The sequence below is a fragment of the Magallana gigas genome, chromosome 6 (genome assembly GCF_963853765.1).
Source record: "Magallana gigas chromosome 6, xbMagGiga1.1, whole genome shotgun sequence".
In the NCBI taxonomy this organism is placed as follows: domain Eukaryota; kingdom Metazoa; phylum Mollusca; class Bivalvia; order Ostreida; family Ostreidae; genus Magallana; species Magallana gigas.
In genome coordinates, this window is record NC_088858.1 from 30,451,655 (window position 1) to 30,476,634 (window position 24,980).

Below are 24,980 nucleotides of genomic sequence, written 5' to 3' on the forward strand. Positions count from 1 at the left end.
TTTTATAAAAATAAGCTTTATCTTTAACATGTGTCCTCTAATTATCTATACACAGCTACCTGTTACCTTTATATAACCTTTCAACAGTGCTTTTTCATGTTTGCTTGCCCTTTTTGTATCAAGTACTCAGATATGAGATGTGTTTAATCCCTGTCATTTTTTCTCATCTGTGTACAGGTACCTTTGTTTAAACATGAACAAGTACATTGTACATGTATGTGTTGAATCACAGTAACTTGCATTTAAAGTCAATGCAACTAAAATGCCTAAAATTCTGTAGAAAACATTAAAAGCCTGTAGAATTCCAATTATAGCATCTTACAAGGTTTCATAAATAAGCCGGCCTTTGGATTTCATTGTTTCGCTTATATAACTGGTTGTGGTTTGATACTGTGTATCTGTAAAAGTCACATGTATTCAAAGACATTTACTATCACTGGAAAGGATATTTATTTTGTTTTTATTTACAAGAGCTTGTTCATGTCATTACATGTTATTTTGTGCATGTTCAGTGATAAAGTTGAGTTAAAACATGTAGATCTTCCCAAACACAGGTATCAAAGAGGTAATGTTAGATTACTCACTGATTGTACTATCTGTTTAAGTACCATTGATTCCATTTTGTATAATACCATTTTGCATTTTTTGTCACTTGTGATCATAAATTAGAACATAGCAGTGAACCAGCTTTGTTTCAGAGAAAAAAAAAATGTATTATGTATTAATTAAGATATGTTGACTTATCATCTTGAATCCCCTTTATTATATTTTATTTCATATGCTATATTACTTTGATCATTGCTTCCTTTAAGATTGTGAAATCATAAGAGAACTGAGATACATAAATAACATTTGAATCTGAAGTTCACACATTTCAAGTAAATTACATGTACATGTGTACATTGGATTCTTCTGCCATTTTTTAAGTTGCATGCTTTAATTGTATCATACAGTACATGTACGTATGCTTTGTCATCATTTAATATTTTTTGATTGTGTAATTAAATTAAGAACAGTGTTTTGCCATATGTTTCCATTGTTATATATCAAGATATTTCTTGGACTTTTTATGAAATAAGATATATTGACTTATGATTTTTTTTCTCTTCAAAATCTCTCTTGATACATCAATGTAATGAAAGAACACAACCAAAATTTCTCACTTGGCATTCAAATTCATGTTTACTTTATTTTATCTATATTAGGGATATACTATTGGAAATTAATGGAGTAAGCTAGTCATATTTTATTGAATTATGGTTTGTTTCATAATCATTAATGAATCATTTTCTGTTCGTATTTGTTATCTTGTAACTTCATTTTGGAATGACATTTGTTCGACAAATTTTTGAGATTAAGATTTCTAATAAATGTAAGAGTTGTCACTCCTGACTTATATTTTTATGAATTTGTGTAGATATCTGGAGGCAGTTTGTGGTTGTACCTCAAATGTGCTCTCTTAACGTTCCATTTTATTCTCCCCTTATTTGTTGAAACAATCACTTTTACGTGCAGAGTTCAGGTTGTATAATATCCAATGTATTAGCAGAACAACATTTGATATTTTTTCACTACATTTCACTACATAAATGATTTCCTTTAGGACATATCGTAACATATTTACATGTACAATGATATTGGGTGTAAGATGGTGTAAAGTCAGCCATGAATAAAAAATGCAAAAGAGTTTATAGTCAGTTGTCTTGTTTTTACTTTAACTGAGCCAGAGGCTTGAGATCTTTATTTGTCCATCGCCTGTCATTGTTTAACATTTTTATCTTCTTTTGCGAAAAATACTCTACCAAGCAAATAAAATCAGATCATGACATTACTGGCCTTCGAGTAAATTGAAGGGAAAAAATTACTTTCTGTTCATTACGTACGCGTATGTTAATATAAGAAGTATTTGTTGACTCAACGCGTATGATAATATAAGAAGTATGAGCTAACTCAGTTAAGTTTCTAAGAGATTTTAAAACGTTTTACTTTTCATTTTTTCAGTGAGGGTCAATAAAAAAATACGAAGATAATTATGCTGTCTATCAAATATTTTTCATAAAAGTCACGAATAGCAAATGAATTTATGCACCAACATTTATTGATATACGTAATTTCATTCCATTTAATGAAAAGGTATTTTTCGTTATCCGATTTTTTAAAAATTAAACGACATGTTTTGTCACCACTGCGCACGGTAACGTTGAAATACCCAATCTTAATATCACCATGAGCCTTCTGTGCTTTTCAAGATACAATTTAAATCGGCACAATATCACTTGACATCTTATAAGGTAGTAAATCATTTTTTACTGCATGTTTCATTGTATTATTATGATCAGTAAGAAAAAAACCCTGAACGTCAGAAGACGTTATAAATTCTTTTGACCAAATATTTACAGATATTCTACGCGTAGTCTCTTTTGGACTGTTCGATGTTCTAAATATAATTACCACTACCCACACAAAATGTATTTATTTACAGTTAAACACAAACATGCAAACAATTTTTGACTTATTTTATTTTTACAACTGAGCATTTAATTTAATGTATGATTTTACTGTTTATATTTTTTTTCGTTGCGCCGTGACTTTGGTGACGTCGATCTATCTTAGTTCCTGATATCTGTTCAACAAAACGTTATATCCTGTCAGTATTTAGTACAGCGAATATCACGACGCTTAATTTGAGGTTTTAATGTTATATATTTGGTTTTAAGTTTAATTTACAAAAATATTACTTTCAACATTATGTGCTTTATTGTTGCCATTACATTCATTTTTACCGTGCGCCTTGATCTCATTTTTGCAGGATTAGGCTCTAAATAATTCTTAGAAATAAGGAAATATTTTAACTTTTTTTTTTGATTTTATATTGTTTGAAACTATTGCTTAATCATATCTACTCAAAGTAATAATATAACGTTAAATTACCTAACTATGCCAAAAGTCTTCGTATTTTTTGGTTGACCCTCGTATACAGAGGGGTTTTACAGATGATCGGTGGGGGTGCTCCTGTACTGCTGGCCTCCTTATACACTCTTTGGATAGAGGGTCCATGGAAAGCGCATAATTTATCGTCATAATTATGTAGTTATGGGTGAAAATTAAACCCTTCACTTATCATTCACATGCAGCATAAATGGTCTTACTACCGCTTTGGATAATGATGCTTTTTGTTATGAAATAAAGAAACAAAATTCAAAAGAACCTTTACCCACAACATTAATACATTGCACTTCTTGTGATAGATCACCCCCAGTTTACTGGAAAATTCATAGACATATATTTACATCCACCGAGTGTAATACCCTCCATTTCTTACGGAAACTTATTGTAATTCATGTAATTCATTAACATTCAAATCTACACGCCCCGTTTATCGATTGGTCAAAACATAAACCGACTTAATGAGAAAAATCACGGACTGCACGAAAAATTCATGCTGATGTCAGATTAAAATTCCCATTAGAGACGATTTTGGCTTTTTCATTTCGCTAAAATTGTCTTTTCTCATGGGCCTGTCAGTTGAATTCATACGATTTTTCTGGGGACTATTTCTTCCTTGTCTGTGGTTTCAAAATCATAGTTGATGGAAGTCGAGAGCCACAACTTTATATCATTTCGATCATGTTAATTGCACATACCACTTTAAACTTTCACTACAAAATGAATATTTAATGCAGATAAGAAAACAAGTATTTTTTTTGGGGGGGGGGGGGGGGGGTGGGGGTCTACGGTAAATCGCTTGCTTGAGAGCGAGGTGAATTTCAAAAAGAAGAGCCCCCGTCGGAATAATGGAAAACTTGAAAATGCTTGTATACATAGCACCTCAGATACACGCATTTTATAAATCATAGTCATTACTTCGACCCCATTGCTCAAACCTAAGTTGATTTTGTCATTGGAAAAATTGATGAGCGGTGCGGCCGAGTTAGGAACACTTGGCAAACGGAGATGATTACATGTAAGATATAAATGGAGATGAAAGCCATTTCCTAAGATAAAAAATCCTGGACACGGCCTTGGTCATATGATCATTTTATACCATGCGCGAAGGGTCGCACCCAAACCTTTTATAAAACTGATAAATATTGAATTCCTATCTTATAAAATAATGTATGATATCTTTAATCTTTATTCTATAGATTATTTGTATAGATTATATGGTAAATTAAATAGATTTATTTTCTCCGATTGATTTTTCGAATCCTGTACAAGTGTAATCAGAGTAAGAAAATTTCTCAAAAATATTTAATATTTTTTCTTTTTTTTTCCAAAAGGGAGATTCCGTTCTCCAAATATAGAATCGTATTTTTAGCATATTAACGTTCATTGGATATCATTAGACTGATGACGTCATGATTGGCGGCTTGCGTTGTGTTTTGGTTACATCACCAGTGTTTCAGCATCAGATGTTGAGGCAAGACGTGTTTTTCGCAGAGCGAACTTTTTCTGAGAATTTCCTTATCGAAAGAATTCAGAAAGCGACAGAAATGAACAGCTATTCATCAAAGAGGGTAAAATTCATGTTTATTCATTTTTACGGCAAAATATCGTATATTTTGTCGTCAAGGCATCAAATTTTAGAATAGCCTCATTCGATTTGGCAGAGTAACAAGATGGAGGTTTATCTTATGAATGTAACTTATCATTCATACATAATTCATTAAAAGCAAAGTATATAAAACACTTCATTGAAAATTTAATAGCATTTTAACAAAATTTTGTGTAAGGTACACGAGCTTTAAGATTAAATAATCATTTTTAGTCGCTTAACTCATTCAAAATGGTTGCATAGCAACCATTTCTAGTGCCAAAAATACATGCACTTACAACATAAAGACTTAAAAAAAAATGCACAAAAGTCACTTATTTAATCGTTTAATGAATGCGATATAATTTATGACAATTCATAATAAATAATCAATATATACACAAAACAGTTGAATTTTCACAAACAATATATAGGCCTAACGTTATGTATTTACAAAAATAAATATACTTTACGATAAACAAAGCGAAACTTTACATCCCATTGTATTTGAAAATTGAATACACCAATACAAATAAAATACAATTATATGGGAATCAACGTTTTATATTAAAAAAAAAACAACAAAGTACTAATTCAAAAATAACATCGCAAAAAAAACCCACCACGTTTTCCGTTCTATAAATTAACGCATGGCCCTTTTTATTCCAGAAGAGAATGGATGAGCAGTGTTTGGCCCCGGAAGCTGCCTCCATTATTTACGAGAGGCCAGATATGGGCTTCCTGACTACTCCCCCAACTTCCGGGACTCCTATGGAGGTCTCAGATTCATTCTAATGTAAAAAAAAAAATATTGGTGTAGGAAGTAAGTAAGAATAAAATCAAACCTAACTATCTTCTCTTCTTCTCACTCTCCTATCTGTCCGACATACGTCGTTCTTCTGTACTGTATGTACTTCAATTCTTCTTCATATCTATGATAAATTTTTTTTCTGCCGAAGTTACCATAAATTATTTTCAAAGCTATATGCATACATGTATATATTCACAATTTCTAATCTTTTGAAGAAATTGGCTTTAAGTTAATTTGCTGATTTTAATATTTAGGCTAACCAAGTGTTGAGTGTTGAACAGATTCAGCAGTTTATCAGTTCTACGGCCCTTGCCCGCCATCGAACAATTACAAAGCCTAGCAATGTCTGCTGCCAATCAGAAAGCAGACCAACACTACAGGTACATCATAATATTAACGTATTCAAACATTTGTTTATCCTTATTGTATTTTACATTTGAAGAAAACAAGAATTAAACTGATTGACAATCATTTATTTCAGAATTTCAAAACTTCTAAACAGAGTATCATTGTTCCACAGAATCAGGACTCTATGTCTCTACAGACAGTCAATCCTCAGGTCCCTCGCGAACAACCCAAGCATTATGCTCAAAGAGACATGTTCTATGGACACACTCAGTCAATTGTCAACACAGAATCATACAACAGTGTTCAAAACGGACAATTCAGACCATATGCAGTCATTGCCTCCGACCGAATCTGTCCGAAGAACAAGAAAAATACCGAAAGACGACGGAAAAACTACAAATCAAAGGCCAAGGAAGCCCCACAAGGATCTTCAACATCTCCTTTTGTCGACAACCAACAGCCACCAATCGGCATAGCCACCACAAACCACGTGGCAACTGGCCACCACTCCCAGAATTCGCCAACAAATCAGCTCGTAAGTACAGAAAATCAAGACAAGCCTTTCCTATATTTAAATTTAAATGAATATATTTATATTGAGGCTATTTCTTTAGAAAAGTAACACTGAATTTGTGTTTTAGGAGCCATGGAGTCTGGTCCCCCAACCCGTGCTTATGCATGTAAAGCCAATGGAGGCCCAGACAAACCAAACCCTTTCCAGACTGATGGCTCTCAGAGCAGCAGAAAGGGTATGTTGATTAAAGTTTCTATAAAAACTTTGTTGAAGTCCAATAATAATTTTCTCTTATAGTTTAAAAAGTTCAAAATGCATAAAATACTAGTATTTACCACGTTTTCTCAGGTTGGTGGAGTTGGTCACTTTGGACACAATGGCTACAAAAACGTTGTTGCAAAAAGAAAGCTTGATCCAGAGCAAAGCGACAGTGGTGGCAGAACAAAGAAAAAGATGAGGGGTCAGAACCATGGTCATACAAGTGAACAACTATCCACAGAACAGACTGGTGGCAAGGTATTATACAACATGTACTACTACTACTAAAACATGTACTCTCTCTCTCTCTCTCTCTCTCTCTCTCTCTCTCTCTCTCTCTCTCTCTCTCTGTGCTTTTAAATCGATATTATTATAAAAATATTGTGTTGTATTTTTTTTCACTTGAAACAGAAGACAGTCAAACGTATCGTAATTCCACCGAAAACCAGAAAAACCCCTGTGAGTCCCCCGCCTTACGTGTCCAGAATCATGAGGATCCTGGCCAGGGGAAAGCAAACACAATCTGATAACTTTGATGATAACGAACACACCAACGAAAAACTGACCCAAAAGGGATCTGCTGAACTCAGGGCAGAATCTGTCTCAAAGGTTCGTCTTTTGCATTTTCAAGGAAGTTTTCTCTATTATCAGAGTGTCTTTGAACGTTTTTTACTGACGTATATACACGTAAAACTGGTTTACTTTTAAAGATAATATTGTGAATAGGGGATTGTAAAAGCCTTTAATTTCTAAGTTATACCGATATGAAATAATCTTCTAAAAATTATTCTACTTGCAAGTTGTTAATGTAGTTACTTATTTGCTCAGTCTCGATAATGGTGTCTTGACATGGGTTAATGTTTTCGTAAATGTCAGATTATATTAGTTTACCCTTTTCTCAAATTCTTTTTTCAAATTCCAGGAAATCAAACCAGAAGCGATCACATCACGAACCGCGGACAATAAAAAGTTCGTGAAAGACTTGTCTTGTGACGCTCTGCTAAACACCGACAATTTCTTTGGACCGGAAATGTTTGTCATTTCCGGTGACCAGTGCTTTGAGGGCCCCTCCCCCTTCCTGTAATCTCACGGTTGAATCTTGGTCAGGGCAGGGATGGCCAGTTTTTGATTTGAGTGTAGAAACATCAAAAGATACCTCACAGTCTTTCATCAAGACATTTTTAATATCTGTGATCATTTTTGTCAGACTTTCATCTGATGAATCTTTATTTTTTACTCACTTTTTAAATCATGTGCCAAATGAATCAGATATATCAGGCAAGGGGTTTTGTTTCTTAATTTTGTTTTATTTAATTTGTCGTCTTTTTTTTGGGGGGGGGGGGTTTGGGTGGGTGTGGGGATGGGGGGGGGGGCTTATTCCTGATTACATTATCTTTCAAGGTATATCCATTTTTGTGGTTAATTATATTCATGTTAATAACTCATTTTTTACCTATTCGAAAATTACTTGCGCCTGATATATCTGATATTGATTTTACAATTGATATAAGCAAATAAAATGTGCATGCATGCTTATATTATAGTTTGTTGTTTTTTATGACTTTTATACATGTATCATAATTTCCTCAAAATATTTCCCTACAGTTTGATAAGCACTAAACAATGTGAGTTCAAAGCAGTTCTATCCTCACAATATAACGTCATGTTAACAGTTGAAAAGTAAATAAAAAATGGGGGAAAACAATATATGTAATACATTTTAAGATATTCTGCTACCATTAATTGCAATTATATGCATTATTAATGTATAGACATTTACCAACATACCATTAATGAAAAACAATGCAGGGGTTTTTTTCTTTGGGGGGGGGGGGGGGGTGTCTAAGACATAGAAACCAATCATCATTTAGCAGTGCAAGCTGAATTCGATCAAGTTGATATCTCATTAGCTAAACAATGCATAGAAAGGCGATAATGAAATGTATATACAGTCAAAAATCTCTTAGCGGCCACTTGAAATGAACAGCCACTTTTTGCCCTCCGCCTCATCCGACGGGTTCCTTATCAGGCACGTGGCATCGTTTTTGAAAGTGGGGGGGGGGGGCAGACTCATCCAAAAAAATCTTGACAAGGAAAAAAAAAAAATAATAAAAAGAAAAGAAAAGAAAGAAACATTACTTTCCAAAATTCTGAAAATCCTAATCCGTGGGGGTGGGGTGGGGGGGGGGGGGGTGGTCAGCAAGTATTCCTTACACTTCAATTTCACTGTTCATTTCTAATTTTCAATTCAATTTTTTACAAGTTCTCATAAAAGTGGGGGGCCAACTCCATGTTCTTTCTATTTTTTTCATGCTGCACAAAAAAGTGGAGGGGGGCTTCGTGTAGATTTCAATTTTGCCAGTTTCTATACTAGTTCTAGTATACATTTATGTGATCTCATGGCTCTGTGTAGGATATCAGAGACAGAATTTAAAGTAACAGTCTCGGGTTTGATAAAATAGATACCATACGCACAACCATGTTATAAGTGTATAATATGGAAAAGGGAATGTTTTTTTATTGCAATGCTCGATGCTCATTTCAGATTATTTAAAAGAAGCCTACTTTTTTTTTATCATTATATCCTTAGTTAAAAGATGGAGATTTTTTATCAATCTATTTTTGGTTAGGAAACATGATTAGACACTATGAGAAGGCACATGGAAATGGGCGGACGCTACAGGGTGGCATAACGTAACGTCACATTGCAGAAAGAGTTCATGTGTCTTAATGCGTAGTTGGTCCCAACTTTCTGCTTCCATCACTTTTTGCTTGTCATTTCGATAATCATATTAAATACATTTTAGCCTAAACTTCATTCCTTCACTAGAATGAAAAAAGTGCAGTTTTTCTGCTCTGAGGCGCCCTTCTAGCTTGTCAGGTTTCAATGCACAGCACAGTTTACGAGAATTTCGAAAAATTCTTAAATTTTCTTAAACATTTTTATTATTTCAAGTCTTTACCAAACACAGTGGGTTTTGGGTGAACGCGTAAATCCAAATGTCATGCCGCGGCGAATTTCTACGAGATTATGTTTTCCATTACATTTGTCACACCCGCCCTCAATCGCGTATTTTAGCCAGTGTTCGTGTCATAAAGTGACAACTCTTATTCAAGTACATTGCACATACGAAAATGTTCACAAATGTCGAATGAATCGAAGTTAAATTTTTACTTCTAAGTGTTACTTATGCAATTTAGCATTGATTACCGCGCTTGTATTTCGGGATCGTATGAAACATCAGCTACAATCACAACACGTATTGCACGGACTCCACGGACTGAAGTTTCGTCATATCCCATAAATACTTTGAAAGACCTCGTCTGATTCCATCTTTATATGAGTAAGGAATGGTCAAGATCTTTTTTTAATCCATCACTGTTTTGACGAAGAAAACTAAAAACCGATGCAATATACACGTATGACGTATGATACATGACATGGCGTGTATGTATCATTATTCTTGGAAAGGTGCTCGCGCCAAAATTTCCAAATTTAAACTTATTAGAAATTTTTCAGTTTGATTTGTAATTCTATCTCTTTTACGATTTTGATGTACCTGTTACACAGTCGAGCTGCACCTAATTTACCGTTCATAAGTTACCAACAGAACGCATCGGCTTTTTCTTGAGGACACAACTTCATTTTATAGACTGCAGACAGCCAATCCTTTAAATCTTAAAACAATGATTTTCAGTCAGAAAGCCTATTCCGAGTGCAAATGAACAGCTTGTTATCCGAGGAAGAGGGTTGTGAACGCTTTGACCGACTAAGTAGCAGCAATCTGATTCCGAAATAGGAAATTAAAGCCATTCACATATTAATGCATTGTCTGAATGAGTTTGTATCGGTGTCGATAGCAATGCATTGAAAGCGATTAGATTATAACAAAAAAACACTTGTTCTCTGGCTGATTGAGTAAACAATCTTTAACGGGGGAATAATAATAAAAATATATAGTTTGTGCTTCTTAATTAACGATATAATTGGAAAAGCTAGTGATGGAACCCCCCTCTCTCTCTCTCTCTCTCTCTCTCTCTCTCTCAGCAAGTTATTCTCATCAAAAATCACAAACAACATATACATGTTTATTAAACATATTTTCTATTTTCTCAAAAGAGGACATAAGCTGTATCCAATTAGATATTGATATCGAGTTTGAAATAAAACATCTGCAGCAGATATGTCGAAAATTTTTATCAAAAAGCCTTCTAAAGAAAGGTACATATTAGAAGTATTATATATGCATCTTAATTTTGTGTACTAAAGATGATTGAAATGTGCTGTCCACCGAAAATAGAAAACAGTGTCGGATTGATTTACAAAAAAAAAACCATGCTGCTAAAATTGAAACGATATGGAAGGGCAAGAAACGGATAAACGTGTTTGTTTTCTCAACGCATGGACTGAACAATATCATTGGATGAAAGGTTGAAAGACGTCATTGATTTCTGGCCATGAGTTCGTGGAATTGAGTTGGCGTTTCTCGCAGGCGATTTATTTTTTACGTGCATCAGCACGGCATTATGCCTATGTCAGATCACCAAAAGTCTATTATAGCTTTGGACACAATGCATTTTTTTTTAATTTTTTTTTTACATTTTATTTCGAATTTGCAAGAGAGTGCAACGATCCTTAGCTGATATCAATATTTGTTTAGACATTACTGATATTACTGGAATGAAGACCGAAAAAAACCCATTATTCTAACATTATATGAATACTTAGACATTTTAAAATATTTAAAAAAAACATAAAATTTTTTGATATTTGCTTAGTTAAATTTGATTTTACATGTGAACTTAAGATCAAGATGCAAAAACAAGATTAGATTGCTTTCTTAGTGCTAGACCTTTTAAGTCTTGCGACGCCATACATACACCCCCACCCCATCCCCCCCCCCCCCCCAAAAAAAAAATTAAACAAAAATCAGCACAATTGGAATTTCAATTTTAAAATATTTAACCCATTTATAATATTGAATTGATTACTGTAGAGGTATTTCTGCATTATCAACCTCGTTTTGGTGAGGAACTTATGTATCGGAATGATAAGTTATTGGGACACACAGTGCCAAGTAATTAATTACAAAGTATGTTATTATAATAGGGTAATTTTAATAATTTTATATATGTATCATAGAAAATACTTTTAAAAAAATATTTGGTTGATTATTCGTCTTTCATTATTTGCTCTTCTTAATATTCCACCGTGCTACTTCGATATACTTGATTTCCTAACTACTTGCAATTGAATGTCGATAGCAAATCAAGCACATACTAGTTGTTAGCAGGGAAAACCGCCCCGACCTTCAACGCACAGGAGAATGACCATTCATTGCTTTCTTCACCCCTGTCCACGGTATACAGTGAGAACTAATTCTGACATGCCGTCAATATACATGTAATGGCCTTATATATCCATATGAGAAACCAGGATATAAAAGGTTGTGGTTAATTTAGAATACAGTTTCACAATTATAGTTAAAATAAATAATGAATGAATAACCACATTTATTCCTGGCCTCAATTATATATTTGATATAGAGACTCAATATCTACGATTACATAAATTTAAAGTTGCTTTCGTTTTGTTTTGAATTAATCATTCTTAGAATTGTACATATTGTGCATATTCTTTTGCTAAATGAAACAAAGTACTTGAACGAAATGTTAATTTTACTAGTTAATTCTAAATACATGACTGTATGTTTTTAAACAGCCGACAGGCAGGGCAAGTATTCCAGTTATTTATCATATGCATGTAAAATAGCTACAAGTAAGTGATAATAAAAAAAAATAGCGAGACTAGACAAATTCACATGTATGTTCAAGACTCAATAACCATAAACTGTGCAAGCATAACCTTTTAGATTCTTCCGTACACTGAAGAAAATCCACCGTGCAAGCTTCTTCACTACACACATGAATATTTAATATACTTTATATTGTAGGTATACAACTATAATGGAAACAATGTATAATTTGATTGAAGGTTAAGGACCGGTTGCTACGATATTGCCCTCTTGAATTTTCGATCGAATTTGAAATAATAAGATGATGATGATAATAGAATCTAAAAATAATGATCATACATATACACTGTACTAGCTTGCTATCCAAAATCTCTCCACGTTCAATCAATTTTATTATGTTGTAAAATGATTGCTTGTTCAGTTGCTTGTATGGCTTCATTTCCAGTAACAACAGCGGTGTTCCAAAGCAAACGAAGACATTTTAGTGTGTCGGTATTGGAGCAAGACGATTTCATCATAATATTCAACGTTATGTAATCAATTTCAACTAACAGAAATCAATAATTATTTATGAAATCTGATCCTCAAGCTATTTAATTAAAAATCTCGATTAAACTGAACACGCTAATGAAATAAATTTCATTAATAAGTTTTGATTTCATAAATCACGAGGTTTTGCAGCAGAAATCTCAATCCTGCGCAAAAGATGAGATCATTTAACTACAAAATAAAAATAAAAATGCCATTATATCAAGCTAAAGGTCCATATTCGAATAAGGTCTCAATATGGCATCTAATGGCATTGCAATGGCAAACGGGCATTAGATATCCATATTGATTTCCGCAGTTTTGATGGCATCAAAAAGTGGACGATTTTTCTCCCTCTCGAAACTTGCCGTGTACGTCACAAGTAAATACACAAGCTAACAATGGCACTGTCGTCTGCCGTGACTATGGCAGAGACTTGGAGTATTGATTAATTTCCAGCTCAGTGGAATCTTTCAGAACTCCAACATCAGCCAACTCTACGCACGGATCTCTGGGATTGTTAGCGATACTTTAGTGAACATGTGAGAGACTGACTGTTTTGAAAATCACAACAAAGTTCTTATTTTTTTTTTAATTTTACGGATTTCTTAGTTTATAATAATAGTAATATTAATAATTAGAAATGAAGACTGTGGAGATTCATCCAGTGCATACAACCTATCATACAAGTAAGTATTTACTTACTGATTTGGCATTAATTTAAAATAAAATTTCATTTTTTTATTAAGTATTTATTCAATGATATATTTTGGGATAGAAGTGATACGTAGAATGTGTTTTTTGTTAAGGTAAATACATTTAACTGAAAAGTCCATATTGTGAGATTATTTATCATTTGTTAATGAAGACAGCATGAAATAAAATCCCATATCTTAATATCATAAGTCCATGACTTTGACAATTACTACTTTGACAATGAAATTAAAATTTGATGTCCCTCAATCTAATTGCAAATTTAAATGATAAAATTTTCAAAATGGAATTGCAAGTGAGAAATGACATGCATCAATTCATAAAAATTGATTTTCCAAAATAACTCCATTTCAAAAGCTGACATGCTGCATGGATTTCCATTGGTTATGGTTTTGAGAAGCTTTTTGCACTTCATGTAATATTTATTTGTATTTTCGTTGCAAAGCGTTATCAAAAACATCATGACAATCCTAAAACACGGCAATTTACCGTAGGAGACAATCCTTTAATCACGTTTTTTATCAATGGCGCGGCGTGAGAATGAATCCGTGTCAACATCAAAGTTGTAAAGCATGAAACGTCTGAAAACTACTCAGTTAAATGGGAAAAACAGATGAAAATGTTCATTTCATTTCCTGGAATATTGATGAGAAATGATATTGCTTTTTGAATTTCACCAATAACAATGATCCAAATAATGATGTTTTGAAATCCATCAGCGGAGACTCCAATGTTTTTATCCATCATAGATTTATTTTGCTGGATATTTTTCCCGATCTCAGTGAACCTTGTCTTTGCACTCAGTATAAATAATAGTCACTGATCGATTGTATCGAAACTCAGACTAATTAAACATTCAAAAATTTGAAAGAAGAATGTTTTTTAATTTTAAAAAGCACATTATATGATCGAAGTCCTTAAAAGCATATCTATAATTTAGTAGTGTATACTTGAATGTCAATATTTACAATATAGTAAACGGTTTTCTACCCACTGCAGAATAAAAAAAATCCCCAGAATCACACATTTAATAAATTAGTTTTTTGTGTTAAAAATAATTGTTAAAATAATGTCGCGATATATTTTGGATAACATTCATAATTCAATTGCATTAACTTATCAACGCGTTTTCATCTGCCTACAAGTTTCTCATAGAAACAAAATAAAAAGGTAAAAAAATTATATAAAGTTTAATACATGATAAAGAAGAAAATTAAAATAATCCCCAAACCTGCAATTACAATGCACTATATTTAGTACAATTATATGATATATAAATAAAATATGTTACTTGCTGTTTACATGAACAGGTTAAAAAAAAAAACCTTTGAATTTTGGCGTTTTTGTTTTAGTTACAGCAGGGGCTGTGGCAGGGATCTGCATTGGGTCCATCGTGTTTCTTATCGGAATAAGCATCATAGCGTACAGGTGCTATCAAAGGAGACGAGCAAGGAACGTACAAACAAGACTGTCTTACGCTATAAAGAAGGGACTCAAAGAATCAACAAATGGACGCAGGACTAGTTCGTCAGTCAAAAGCACGCCACTGAAACAACATAGAGCAACTAGTCCAATATTACCACCACAAGATAGCATACTGGATCGTTCGTCCGACCAAGGGTATAATATGCCTCCAGAGAACGGCCAAAGATCATCATACCCTGATCAAGCTTTTTGTGAAAATGAAAAAGAGGCTGTTACTACGCCGAGCGAGAAGGATGTGAGTCAACGTGAGAAGCAAATTGACGAGAAACAGAGACTTGGAATGTTATACTTTTCTGTGGAGTATGACGAACACAATACAGCCCTTCTCGTTACAATTGTCCGAGCGAGCGACTTACCACCACGAGATCCAAGCTTAGGAGGGTGCGACCCATACATAAAGCTACAACTTCTGCCGGACAAGAAACACAAATGCAAAACTAGAGTACTGCGCAAAACCCAACACCCTTCTTATGACGAGACTTTTACTTTCTATGGTATCAGCAAGAATCAAATTCCGGGAATCACTCTTCACTTTGTTATCTTGAGTTTTGACCGATTTTCCCGCGATGAAATCATCGGAGAAGTGGTGTATCCCCTGACAGATGTCAGCGCAGACCAAAAAGAGCTTTTGCTTTTCAAAGAAATAAATCCAAGACACTTAAAGGTGAGTTATAGGAATTGCAAAATCAATATGCATTATAAATGAATCTATTTTCTTGTTGAGTATTAACCAGTTCATGCTCGTTTTTAATGGAATTATTCTAAGCTGCTGAAGATAAGCAGAATTTTGTGATCAATAAAATGGAAAATTCCGCAATATCTCTGCATCGGATTTTTTGCAAATATTATGATCTCGTGTTGCTTATCTAACAGTTGAAAATATTGCCACATTGTGATTTTGATAAGGAATCCAATTATACACCAAGGGTTCTCTCATGCATCCTGAATAAGCGTAACTTTATCACAGCGATCTCACGGGAAATGTCATCTGACAGAAGTTAGCTTCAGTTGCTAGGAATTTTATGCCTTTTCTTAATTATAGAATGCTACCGAGAGCTATTATAGTCTGTTCTTAGCTGCCGAAAGTTTTCTTGAAATAACAGAATCTTAATATAAACATCACAATTAAGGGTAAATCTTTCGAAGCAGATGAAGGAATCGACCCAGGCAGACTCAATTACAGCACTATTGATCTGATATCGACGTTTTCTATACAAATCTGGCTTATTCATCAGATTCATGTCAAATTATTAGACTACACTCCCACTAAACGCCAGGGATTGATTAGGAGATAATAATAAAGAACTCGGAGCAATAAGGATGTTGTTGGACAAAAATCATCTCTTTCTCTTCGAAATAAATGAAAAAAAAAATTGATAAATAATGCAGACGCACAATGCAACCTTACGGTTATTGCAATACCAACTGACAGTTTCTTCTGTGGTCTTAATGCAGAGTTAGAATACAGAAGGAAAGAGGAAAAATTAATTACAGTCAGCACCTGCAGACTGAGATTAATAACTGGCAGTTTTCCTTGAAATAAGAAATAAGCACAGAAGGAAAGAAAGAACTGGGAGCTTAGTTAGACATGGACTCGCATCAAATTTCAAAGTGGGCGATTAATATACCGGGGATTATTTTCTTGGAAGTTGAAGTATATTCCCTTCTATTAAAAAACTGAAAGCTTTCCCTAGCCTTTAAGTTGTCGTTTACAAACACAACACCCATTCGTTTCCTGTGAAACCATTATTTACATGTACAGCTGTATACGTACGTGTCAGAAAGCAAAAGCTAAACACCTTTATATTCTGAAATAAAACACTCATTTGAAAATTTCATGCATGTGCCAAACCTCTGAAGCTGACAATACCAATATTTTTTTGTCAAAAATCAAATTCAAAATATAGATATAAATAGGTAAAGAATTTTGAAAGGAAACACTAGAAGAATCGAACCCAGAACACTATTAAAGCGTGTTAAAAATCCAAGACGTATCCTGTATGCCGTCCGTTATTTTCTAAATGGTTGATCAAAAGAAGCATTTAAAACATTTTGTAAATAATCTGAACTAAGTTATATTCATATCTAAGTCATCTCTCCACATTTTTTTAAATAGCAGCATATTATATGTTGGAATATTGTAATCTTTACTCGTTCTAAATCCGTTTAAAAGAAGACAATGAAATTATTCAAAAACAACTGTAAATAAGTAGGATTTTGAATTCATTACCTCGTGTTCACAGTTGCTATATTCAGACCCATATTTTGTTAAAACTAAATGTCGATATAACCAAATAACGATAATAGTTTTTAAAAAATGTGCACGAATAATTGATGAAATTTTCACTCTTCCTATGCGCCCACATTCCTGTCGAATTAACATCTCATGCGCCCAATTTCTCTTATGTAACTTGGAAGTGCTGTCGTCTGGATTCCTAACGGTAATATAGGGATATATTTAGAAATGCTTCGGAAATGACAACTGCCCAAAAAATCTTTGCTACTCTATAAATGAAACATTCGAAAAGTTATCAGAAGGTCTAGTAGGCTAAGAGCGATGTAGGCGGGGTCTGATGGGCGTTCTCGCCTACAGATTCATCGCCGCAGAATCTTGAACGGAAGTTAATACCCAATATAACGGCTACAGATCAAGGTAACTAGAGCGGAGAAAAGGCCATTGCACGGAAAGAAATTGAAAAACTTTGCCGGTTTCTCAAGAACGTCTTTCTGTTGGCATTTCCGTGGTGTCACAACGTCGACATGGTTATGCGAGACATGTAGATACATAGGACGAGCCATACGAAATAAGAAAAACACCCACATCAACTTGCAAAGTTGTGAACGAAATTATTACAATGATGCATAACCGAAATATAAAATTAAACAGACAAGTTTACATGAATTTACGAGGCTGTCCTAATGGTCATCGTAAGTTTCATGTATGTCCGATATGTGTTTGACGAGTAAACCATTGCTAGATAGAATATTTATAAATTATACCTTGAAGTTACCATATTGGATGAATAGGACATGGTTTCTTTGACGTCATTGTAATATATATGCGTGGCAAGATTGTAGATCATGGAAAGCTCTTATATTAATTTACATCTAGTTTTTTTATGTAGAAAAAAATAGTTCGAAAGGAATTCAAAACATTTTTTGGCATTTTATATAAATGTATAGGGCTCAAGATAAAATTCTACAGTGTTGATATCTGTACATCAAATCGCGTACTTTATATCAAGCTAATTGTGTAAATTTATTCTATTAATTTTTAGAATGTATCCATAAAAGCATTAACATTTTGCAAGTTGGCACAATGAAGAGCTTATCATGCGTTTTGACACGCAGACGTTGTAAAAATGAACAAGCCAATGTCAATAACAATTCACTGTGAAATTTTTAAAAAAATCTCTAATAATACTATGCTGTATTTTCAATAGTTCTTATTGTGTTAACGAGTCGTTTGAAGATATTACTTTCCCTGGTTATCCAAGAACCGTTTGAAAACGTGATTTGAACGCTGAAACAAGATTCCCTAGTCCATTGGTTAATTCCGATTTAGGAACGGTTTATTTTGAATTTAACCCAAGACGCATAACGGAAATGGATTTTTTTTTCGTTTACTTTGACAATAAAAATGTCGACACAAGGTTTTTACAAAAATGTAAATAATTGATATTCTTGATAGTAATTAATTCTTATGTAAAAAAAAATGTTTTGTTGTCTACATGTAACGTTATCATTATTAATTTTTTTAGAATTAATTTTATTGCTATTATAGCAAAGGCGTCTTTAATGATTATAGATTACAATGAAATAGTCATAACAACCGCAATTAATTATGTATTATTAATTTCATTTCTGTATTCCACGCTACCCCAGTTCAATGCCTCCGTCAAGTTGCAGGTTGTTATTATTTCATCCAGAGTCCAGAGAAATTCGAGATATCCATAGAAGCATGACGTCATCATACGCACCCTCTTGTTTGTAGTGCACACAATAACAGGGCATCAGTATTGTCTAGATTTATCAGGATAAACACATTTTATTGAACAAGGAATACATCCTCGATCATTTTCCACAATAATCTTTTGTTCTCCATTTACATAAACTTGAACTACGCAAACTTTCACTGTGCACACAAAGCCGTTAATCAAAACATTTCTTTAAAAAAAAAAAATCAAATCGAATTTTTGGTAATATATTAATACTTGTAAATTCAAAGGTAATGAAAAGGTGTAATAAACAATGTTTATGGCAGATAAGTAATGCGTGTATAAAACCATCTGGTAATTGAGGAAAGTGTTTGATTTCTAAAAAAAAAAAGCTAACATCAAGACAAATGATTGTGAACAATCATTACCAACTCAACCTGCCATTATTTTTTAAAAACATATCTATATCTTTAAGATTTTTTCTTACTTCTTGTTATAATAAAATAAACACCGGGTGAATGATTTTGATAACATTTGCTGATTGAGACTAACTATCCAGTGTCAAACAAAAGTCACGATCAATAGAGATATTGTTGAATCTGTTACTCGTATTAAGTTCAGTCCAAATAGGAAGCTATTTTGGTATACATTAGTTCAAGAATAACTTTTAATTTTTTTTTTTGTTTGAGTAAGAAGAATGATATGTGATTGGACAAGTATTCCGAACTTTCTTTTCTCTGTCTGATCTCTAGTGTGCTGAAATCTTGAAGGCCGTTTTTTTTTTATTTAGGCCATTCCTGTAGGTGGCTTCGTTGCTTCTGCCGTTTATGTATATTTTTAGTCTGCTATCATGCAAGTAAAGAACATATTAGCAAGAGGAAATTCTTGTCTTAATGGACATTTTATGTTTCTTTGGAAAACAGATGCGACGTAAGTTTCCAAAATTAATTCATGACTTCGTTGGAAGTGGAACCGCTTCTATTAAATTGGGAATCTCAAGAGGAATTGTTGGCTGCCAAAACCCCTTTTCAGTCACTAAAATACTAGACATCATGGCGCACAAGAGATTATTATGTTGATTTACAATATGGAATGCTTTGTTTGGACCATGAGGAGAGGTATATAACTGGTCTGTTGAGAGGTTATGGGATTTTGAAATCTATTGGAAGACACAATATCAATAATAAATAATTTCCTAATTTTTTCAACACCTTTTTAAAATAATTTATTATGATTATGAATAAATAAAAAAAGAATTTTGTTGCAGGACTGTATGATTATAATTACACAAGTATAGCAATGTAACGTGACACATTTGGGGAAATTATCGTATCGTGTCTGCTGCTGGAATCATCGCATTGCTGAAGAGCCATCCAGTAAACATGACGGGTTATAACCAATCTGTCGCGTCGTTGCTATAATGGCCAGATTTACGAAGAAACCCCAATAAAGTACACTTTATTTGAAAAATCCCGACGTTGTCGCGCTGTACTTGGGAATTTGTAAGCATACGAACAGGCATTGGGGCTATTAACTGATCAATAATTGAGGGAATTGGATTTTATTTTTCCTAAACGAAGCTACTAATGTGAAACTCATGCAGGATTCTAATGTATCTGACGGTTTAGAGAGACATTTCTGTCTATGCGTGGACTCTCTTTCTCTTCGTGTATTTATTAATGTAACATCCGCGTCATGCCTGTCATTCATTAAGGTAAAAGCTAATAGGTACGAACTCAGTACACTGTGATTTATTCTTGGTAGCACGGAAAAAGATGATTATTAATTCAAGGCTCAACTATATAAAAAAATACTGAGGTGATCACGTGATTCTTACTAATGACTCTGTGAAGACCTTACTCTTTTAGAAAACAACATAAGTTAAAGCTCAGGAAAAAAATCATAAAAAGTATAAAAGTACTTATAAATAAACGGTAAACACACTTTTTATCCTTTAATTTCTTCTTCAGTCCAACAAACACTGACTGACTTTTGCAATTTCAGGTAAACAACACTAAATTTGGATGGACCTCAATTAAATGAGATTTTTTATATCATTTAATCAGATAAGCTAAGGTTTAAAACTCCTCTAATGGAATGAATGACAATTGCGCAAACTTGGACTCTGCTATCTTGTTTCATTAAAAGTTCTGGGTGCAACGATCTAATTGTAATTTCCTTTTTCTAATTGTCTAGAACACGTTAAGACTAGTGTTCACGAGCCGTAATGGTAATTAATGGCGCTGCTTTCGTGATTTATAACGGAGCAGCGGAAACGCTGAGTTCCGATTAATCGTTGTATGTGGCACCAACAGAGGTTTGTCCACAAATAAGGAGGAAAAGCAAAGCTGATAAACTCCATTCAACGACTTAACGCACGGTTTCAAGTGAATCTCAAGTTTATCCCATGATGGCGCTCAGGAATGAAAGCTCGATAAAAAGTCTAATCCCAGTGCTCTTCTCTCTGAATGTGGCGTTTTATGAGGCGCCATTAAGCTTTCTTTAGAAATTAAAAGTACTAAAGATAGCAGACATAGTGCTGCATCTAAATCCTTTTATTTTTTATTGTTAATACAGAAATGCTTTTGCTTGATTCCCGATTTTGTACTACTCAAACCTCAAACAATATATATATATATATATATATATATATATATATATATATATATATATATATATATATATATTTATATATATATATATATATATATAATGGGGGGGGGGGGTTGTCTATTGATTTTCTTTGTGGGGTTGTACGTCCACCATATTTCTCTTGATAATATACAAAGCAATAAATTTTGCCGTGTAATGCAAAAAACAAATGCAAATAGCTACACGACTCCCGGTCAAGCGACTAGGAGCAAGCTAATTTGAATAAAAATCTCGTTAGATTGGTTAACTCTGACAGGATGATGCTGGTTTGCCAGATGATTGGAAGCACCGTATTCTGTCAAAGACGATTAAAGTCGCATCAACTTCATAAAAACGGGAAACTATAACGATGTCCTACGGTGTCTTTGTCAAATAAGTAAAATGTCTGCTGGTAAGAATGATTCACCAGATGTTATTCAAGGATCTTTGACATTGAGTACCGTAATCTGAATTAGTGACTGGTATTACGGAAGCAAACTGGAAAACCGTCAGCCTTCGGGGTAAATTGTAACAGTTTCCATACGATGGGAAACCTAATAATAAGCTTGGAATATAAGGATTTAATTCTACTTCAAATATCCGTGGGTGTCTCTAGTCTTTTAGTATCCAAATGAAAATGAAATTAGGAAAGAGCAATGTAAATGCATTCTGTTGAATCAAAGGGACTAAAGCAAATGAAACACAGTATTGCAAAATGTCGAGAGATTACACTGATTAAAAGTGCATGTAATTGAGAAATTTTATTTAATTTTATCCTTACTGGAGTAGAGTTTAGGATGTTTGGCTTTCAATTTTGCTGTTTGAAGAACAGTTAGAAATAAGCCCAGATAACAGCATATAATCTGTCAACTGAAATTTTTCTCACTGACGATATTTCAAAGTAGATTTTATTGCTTTATACTTGTAGTTCAGAGCCCAAGGTCGTGGGGAGCTGTTGGTCTCTCTGTGTTACCAGCCGGCCGCTAACAGACTGACCGTGGTGGTCCTCAAAGCCCGGAATCTGCCAAAAATGGACATCACAGGACTTTCAGGTGGGTGTTAATAAATGGAGGAAATATAATAGTCTCGAAAGGGATGACTTAACGAACGCCTTTTCGTTTTTCACAGCTACACGTATCTCATCACTGCTTCCGCCCCCGCACACGTAGTATGATTTGGTTGTGTCGTTTTTAAGCCATCTGAGAATTTTGAAAATAGGAAGCGAATTATTCTTTAAGGAATACTAGTGCACTCACACATTTTATTAGACGAGTATAGAAGCAATTGTTCCTCGTGGTACGCAAAACGTATATAGCGATTTACGACCTTTCGGGAAATAGTTTTTGCAACCCCTCAGAAACTGTTCAGTTATAATCCTATGAATCATTCTTCCAAGCTCTTAAAGAATAAAAGTCATCAACCAACAAGTGAGAACAATAACTAAAAACGTATGTTCAATCATATATACATTGCTACATTATCTTACAAATATTTGATCACATTAGAAGGGGCTGCATCAAGGATACAAAGCAACCTCTGATCTTATGGGGAACATAACCATTCTTATAAAGAATTGTATGTTGTATGGATGATGCTGGGTTTTTTTCATCGTTTTCACAAAATCGATGCACAGAAACCGGAAGAGTTCAGGATCAACGAACTGTATGGAATTGAGAAATTCATCTGATCCTCTGACGAAAAAGAGCTTTCTGTTAGAATTTAATCAAACATGATAAAAAGCAAATGTTACTATTAAACAAATCAAAATCCTAAATGTCAGAAGTGTAACATACCCAACGCAGTCAATTCTGCCCAGTTAAAGGTAACCCCAACTGAATTGATAAAAGAACACAAAGGAAACAGGATAAAACTCTTAAGCTGGCCTGGGAAATTACTCCACATGAAAAGCTCTCTGATGAAAACCTAACTATCTCTTACTCTCATTGATCTTGATGTTAGAAGAATTATAACATTTGGTTATGTGTTGCTGTTTTCGATCAATCACTGAATAGGTTTGGTTCTCTATTTGTTTGTATGAAACAACAAAATAAATGTTAACTTAACAATTGCTTATACTTTTGATGCATAAAACAATAACTTGTAGAATTCACCAATTTACCAATGTGTTTTAAATTAATAAATGACATTTTAATAAGGAGGGTCCTTATTTGTTTTTACTATAGTTTATCTTTGTTTTGTGTTTCAGATCCTATTGTAAAAATATATTTGCTGTACAATAATCAGAGAATTGCCAAAAAGAAGACGCACGTCAAAAAACGGACTCTGAATCCAGTGTTCAACGAGTCGTTTCTTTTTGACATTCCCTATAACGAGGGCTTACAGAACATCAGCATGGAATTCCTCGTCATGGACTGGGACAGAATGACCAAAAACGAAGTGATAGGTCGACTGGAGATCGGCGGAAAGAGTTCCGGTCAGGAATTACATCATTGGAACGAGGTCATGAACTGTCCAAGGAAGCAAATTGCAGAGTGGCATAAATTAAGGGAATAAAACGGAATAGCCTGTAAAAGGGAATTGAAACAGAATAGAGTGAAATTAGGGAAAGGTTCAAAATTGAATTAAATAAACTCAAAAGACCAAAGATAAACGTTGTTTTATTTGTTATGATAGCCAATATTAAAACTGCCATTATTTAAAATAATGTCTGAGTAAGTTAACATGATGTACATAATTATTATGCCATTTTTGTAAAACAAAGATTTGGAAATTGTATCTTTTAAACTAGAACTTATAATTCGCAGATGTAGATAAAATGGTCGATATTTAATGTATAACTGAAACAGAGCTATATATTCAAACTTAGAAGGCAAAAATCCACCCAAAAAATTCAATGTTCTACAATGGAATTTTAAAAATTGAGCGGCATATTAACTTGTTTGTTTTTTTATTTATGAAACTTATGAACACAATATGTAAACATAAATACAAACACCACAATTCAGTGCAGATAATAGGACAAGTTAAAACGTTTTCGTTCGTGAAGTATCTACATAAAAAAAATATATGATAAAGCGACGCAGAACAATCAGATTTAATGTTTGTATATCGTTTATCAGTATTTTCGTAAATGTAAAAAATAAAAATAAAACTTTGAGATGCTTTGTTTCTGTGTTGTTGTTTTTTTTCCCCTTCAAAACACACAAACTGTTAATTGTTGAAGGACTTTATATAATCTAAGACATTTGTATAAGTACTGGTTTTTTAATATTGTATTGGAGGAGGGTAAACCGAACCATTTAAATCATAACAAGTTTTTAAGTTACGTAAAATAAACTTTTAACTTGTATTTTTCCAATACCATGATTTTATTTTGAGAGATATAAATTCATGCTTTTTAACAACATTGACTATGAAGGATTTACTTAAATAATCTCTTGGTAATACCAATTATTCGACAGCAATCTTTATATTTGAGTTGAAACATAATAAAATGGTCAAA

General features: G+C 33.5%; 2 protein-coding genes across 2 annotated transcripts; both read left to right on the plus strand.

The window, feature by feature from the left end:
* The first annotated feature begins 4,386 nt into the window (after nucleotides 1-4,386).
* Nucleotides 4,387-7,549, plus strand: LOC117688915 (uncharacterized). The gene is made up of 8 exons (XM_034467877.2): nucleotides 4,387-4,517; nucleotides 5,204-5,311; nucleotides 5,600-5,725; nucleotides 5,827-6,228; nucleotides 6,335-6,442; nucleotides 6,556-6,723; nucleotides 6,877-7,074; nucleotides 7,388-7,549. Exons 1-8 carry the CDS (start codon nucleotides 4,413-4,415, stop codon nucleotides 7,547-7,549), a joined length of 1,377 nt encoding a protein of 458 aa, XP_034323768.2. The 5' UTR covers nucleotides 4,387-4,412.
* A 5,581-nt stretch (nucleotides 7,550-13,130) lies between these two features.
* On the plus strand, nucleotides 13,131-24,644 carry LOC105344338 (synaptotagmin-4). The gene is made up of 4 exons (XM_011452096.4): nucleotides 13,131-13,438; nucleotides 14,816-15,612; nucleotides 22,446-22,569; nucleotides 23,724-24,644. Exons 1-4 carry the CDS (start codon nucleotides 13,393-13,395, stop codon nucleotides 24,029-24,031), a joined length of 1,275 nt encoding a protein of 424 aa, XP_011450398.3. The 5' UTR covers nucleotides 13,131-13,392; the 3' UTR covers nucleotides 24,032-24,644.
* Nucleotides 24,645-24,980: the final 336 nt, after the last annotated feature.

What these genes read in the sequence shown, in the direction of transcription:
- LOC105344338 (XM_011452096.4), top strand. Translation starts at nt 13,393, where the DNA reads ATGAAGACTGTGGAGATTCATCCAGTGCATACAACCTATCATACAA. An exon ending in GCATACAACCTATCATACAA is followed by an intron (nt 13,439 to 14,815) that starts GTAAGTATTTAC and finishes TTTTTGTTTTAG; the next exon opens with TTACAGCAGGGGCTGTGGCA. An exon ending in TAAATCCAAGACACTTAAAG is followed by an intron (nt 15,613 to 22,445) that starts GTGAGTTATAGG and finishes TTATACTTGTAG; the next exon opens with TTCAGAGCCCAAGGTCGTGG.
- LOC117688915 (XM_034467877.2), top strand. Translation starts at nt 4,413, where the DNA reads ATGTTGAGGCAAGACGTGTTTTTCGCAGAGCGAACTTTTTCTGAGAAT. An exon ending in AAAGCAGACCAACACTACAG is followed by an intron (nt 5,726 to 5,826) that starts GTACATCATAAT and finishes CATTTATTTCAG; the next exon opens with AATTTCAAAACTTCTAAACA. An exon ending in CAGAACAGACTGGTGGCAAG is followed by an intron (nt 6,724 to 6,876) that starts GTATTATACAAC and finishes CACTTGAAACAG; the next exon opens with AAGACAGTCAAACGTATCGT.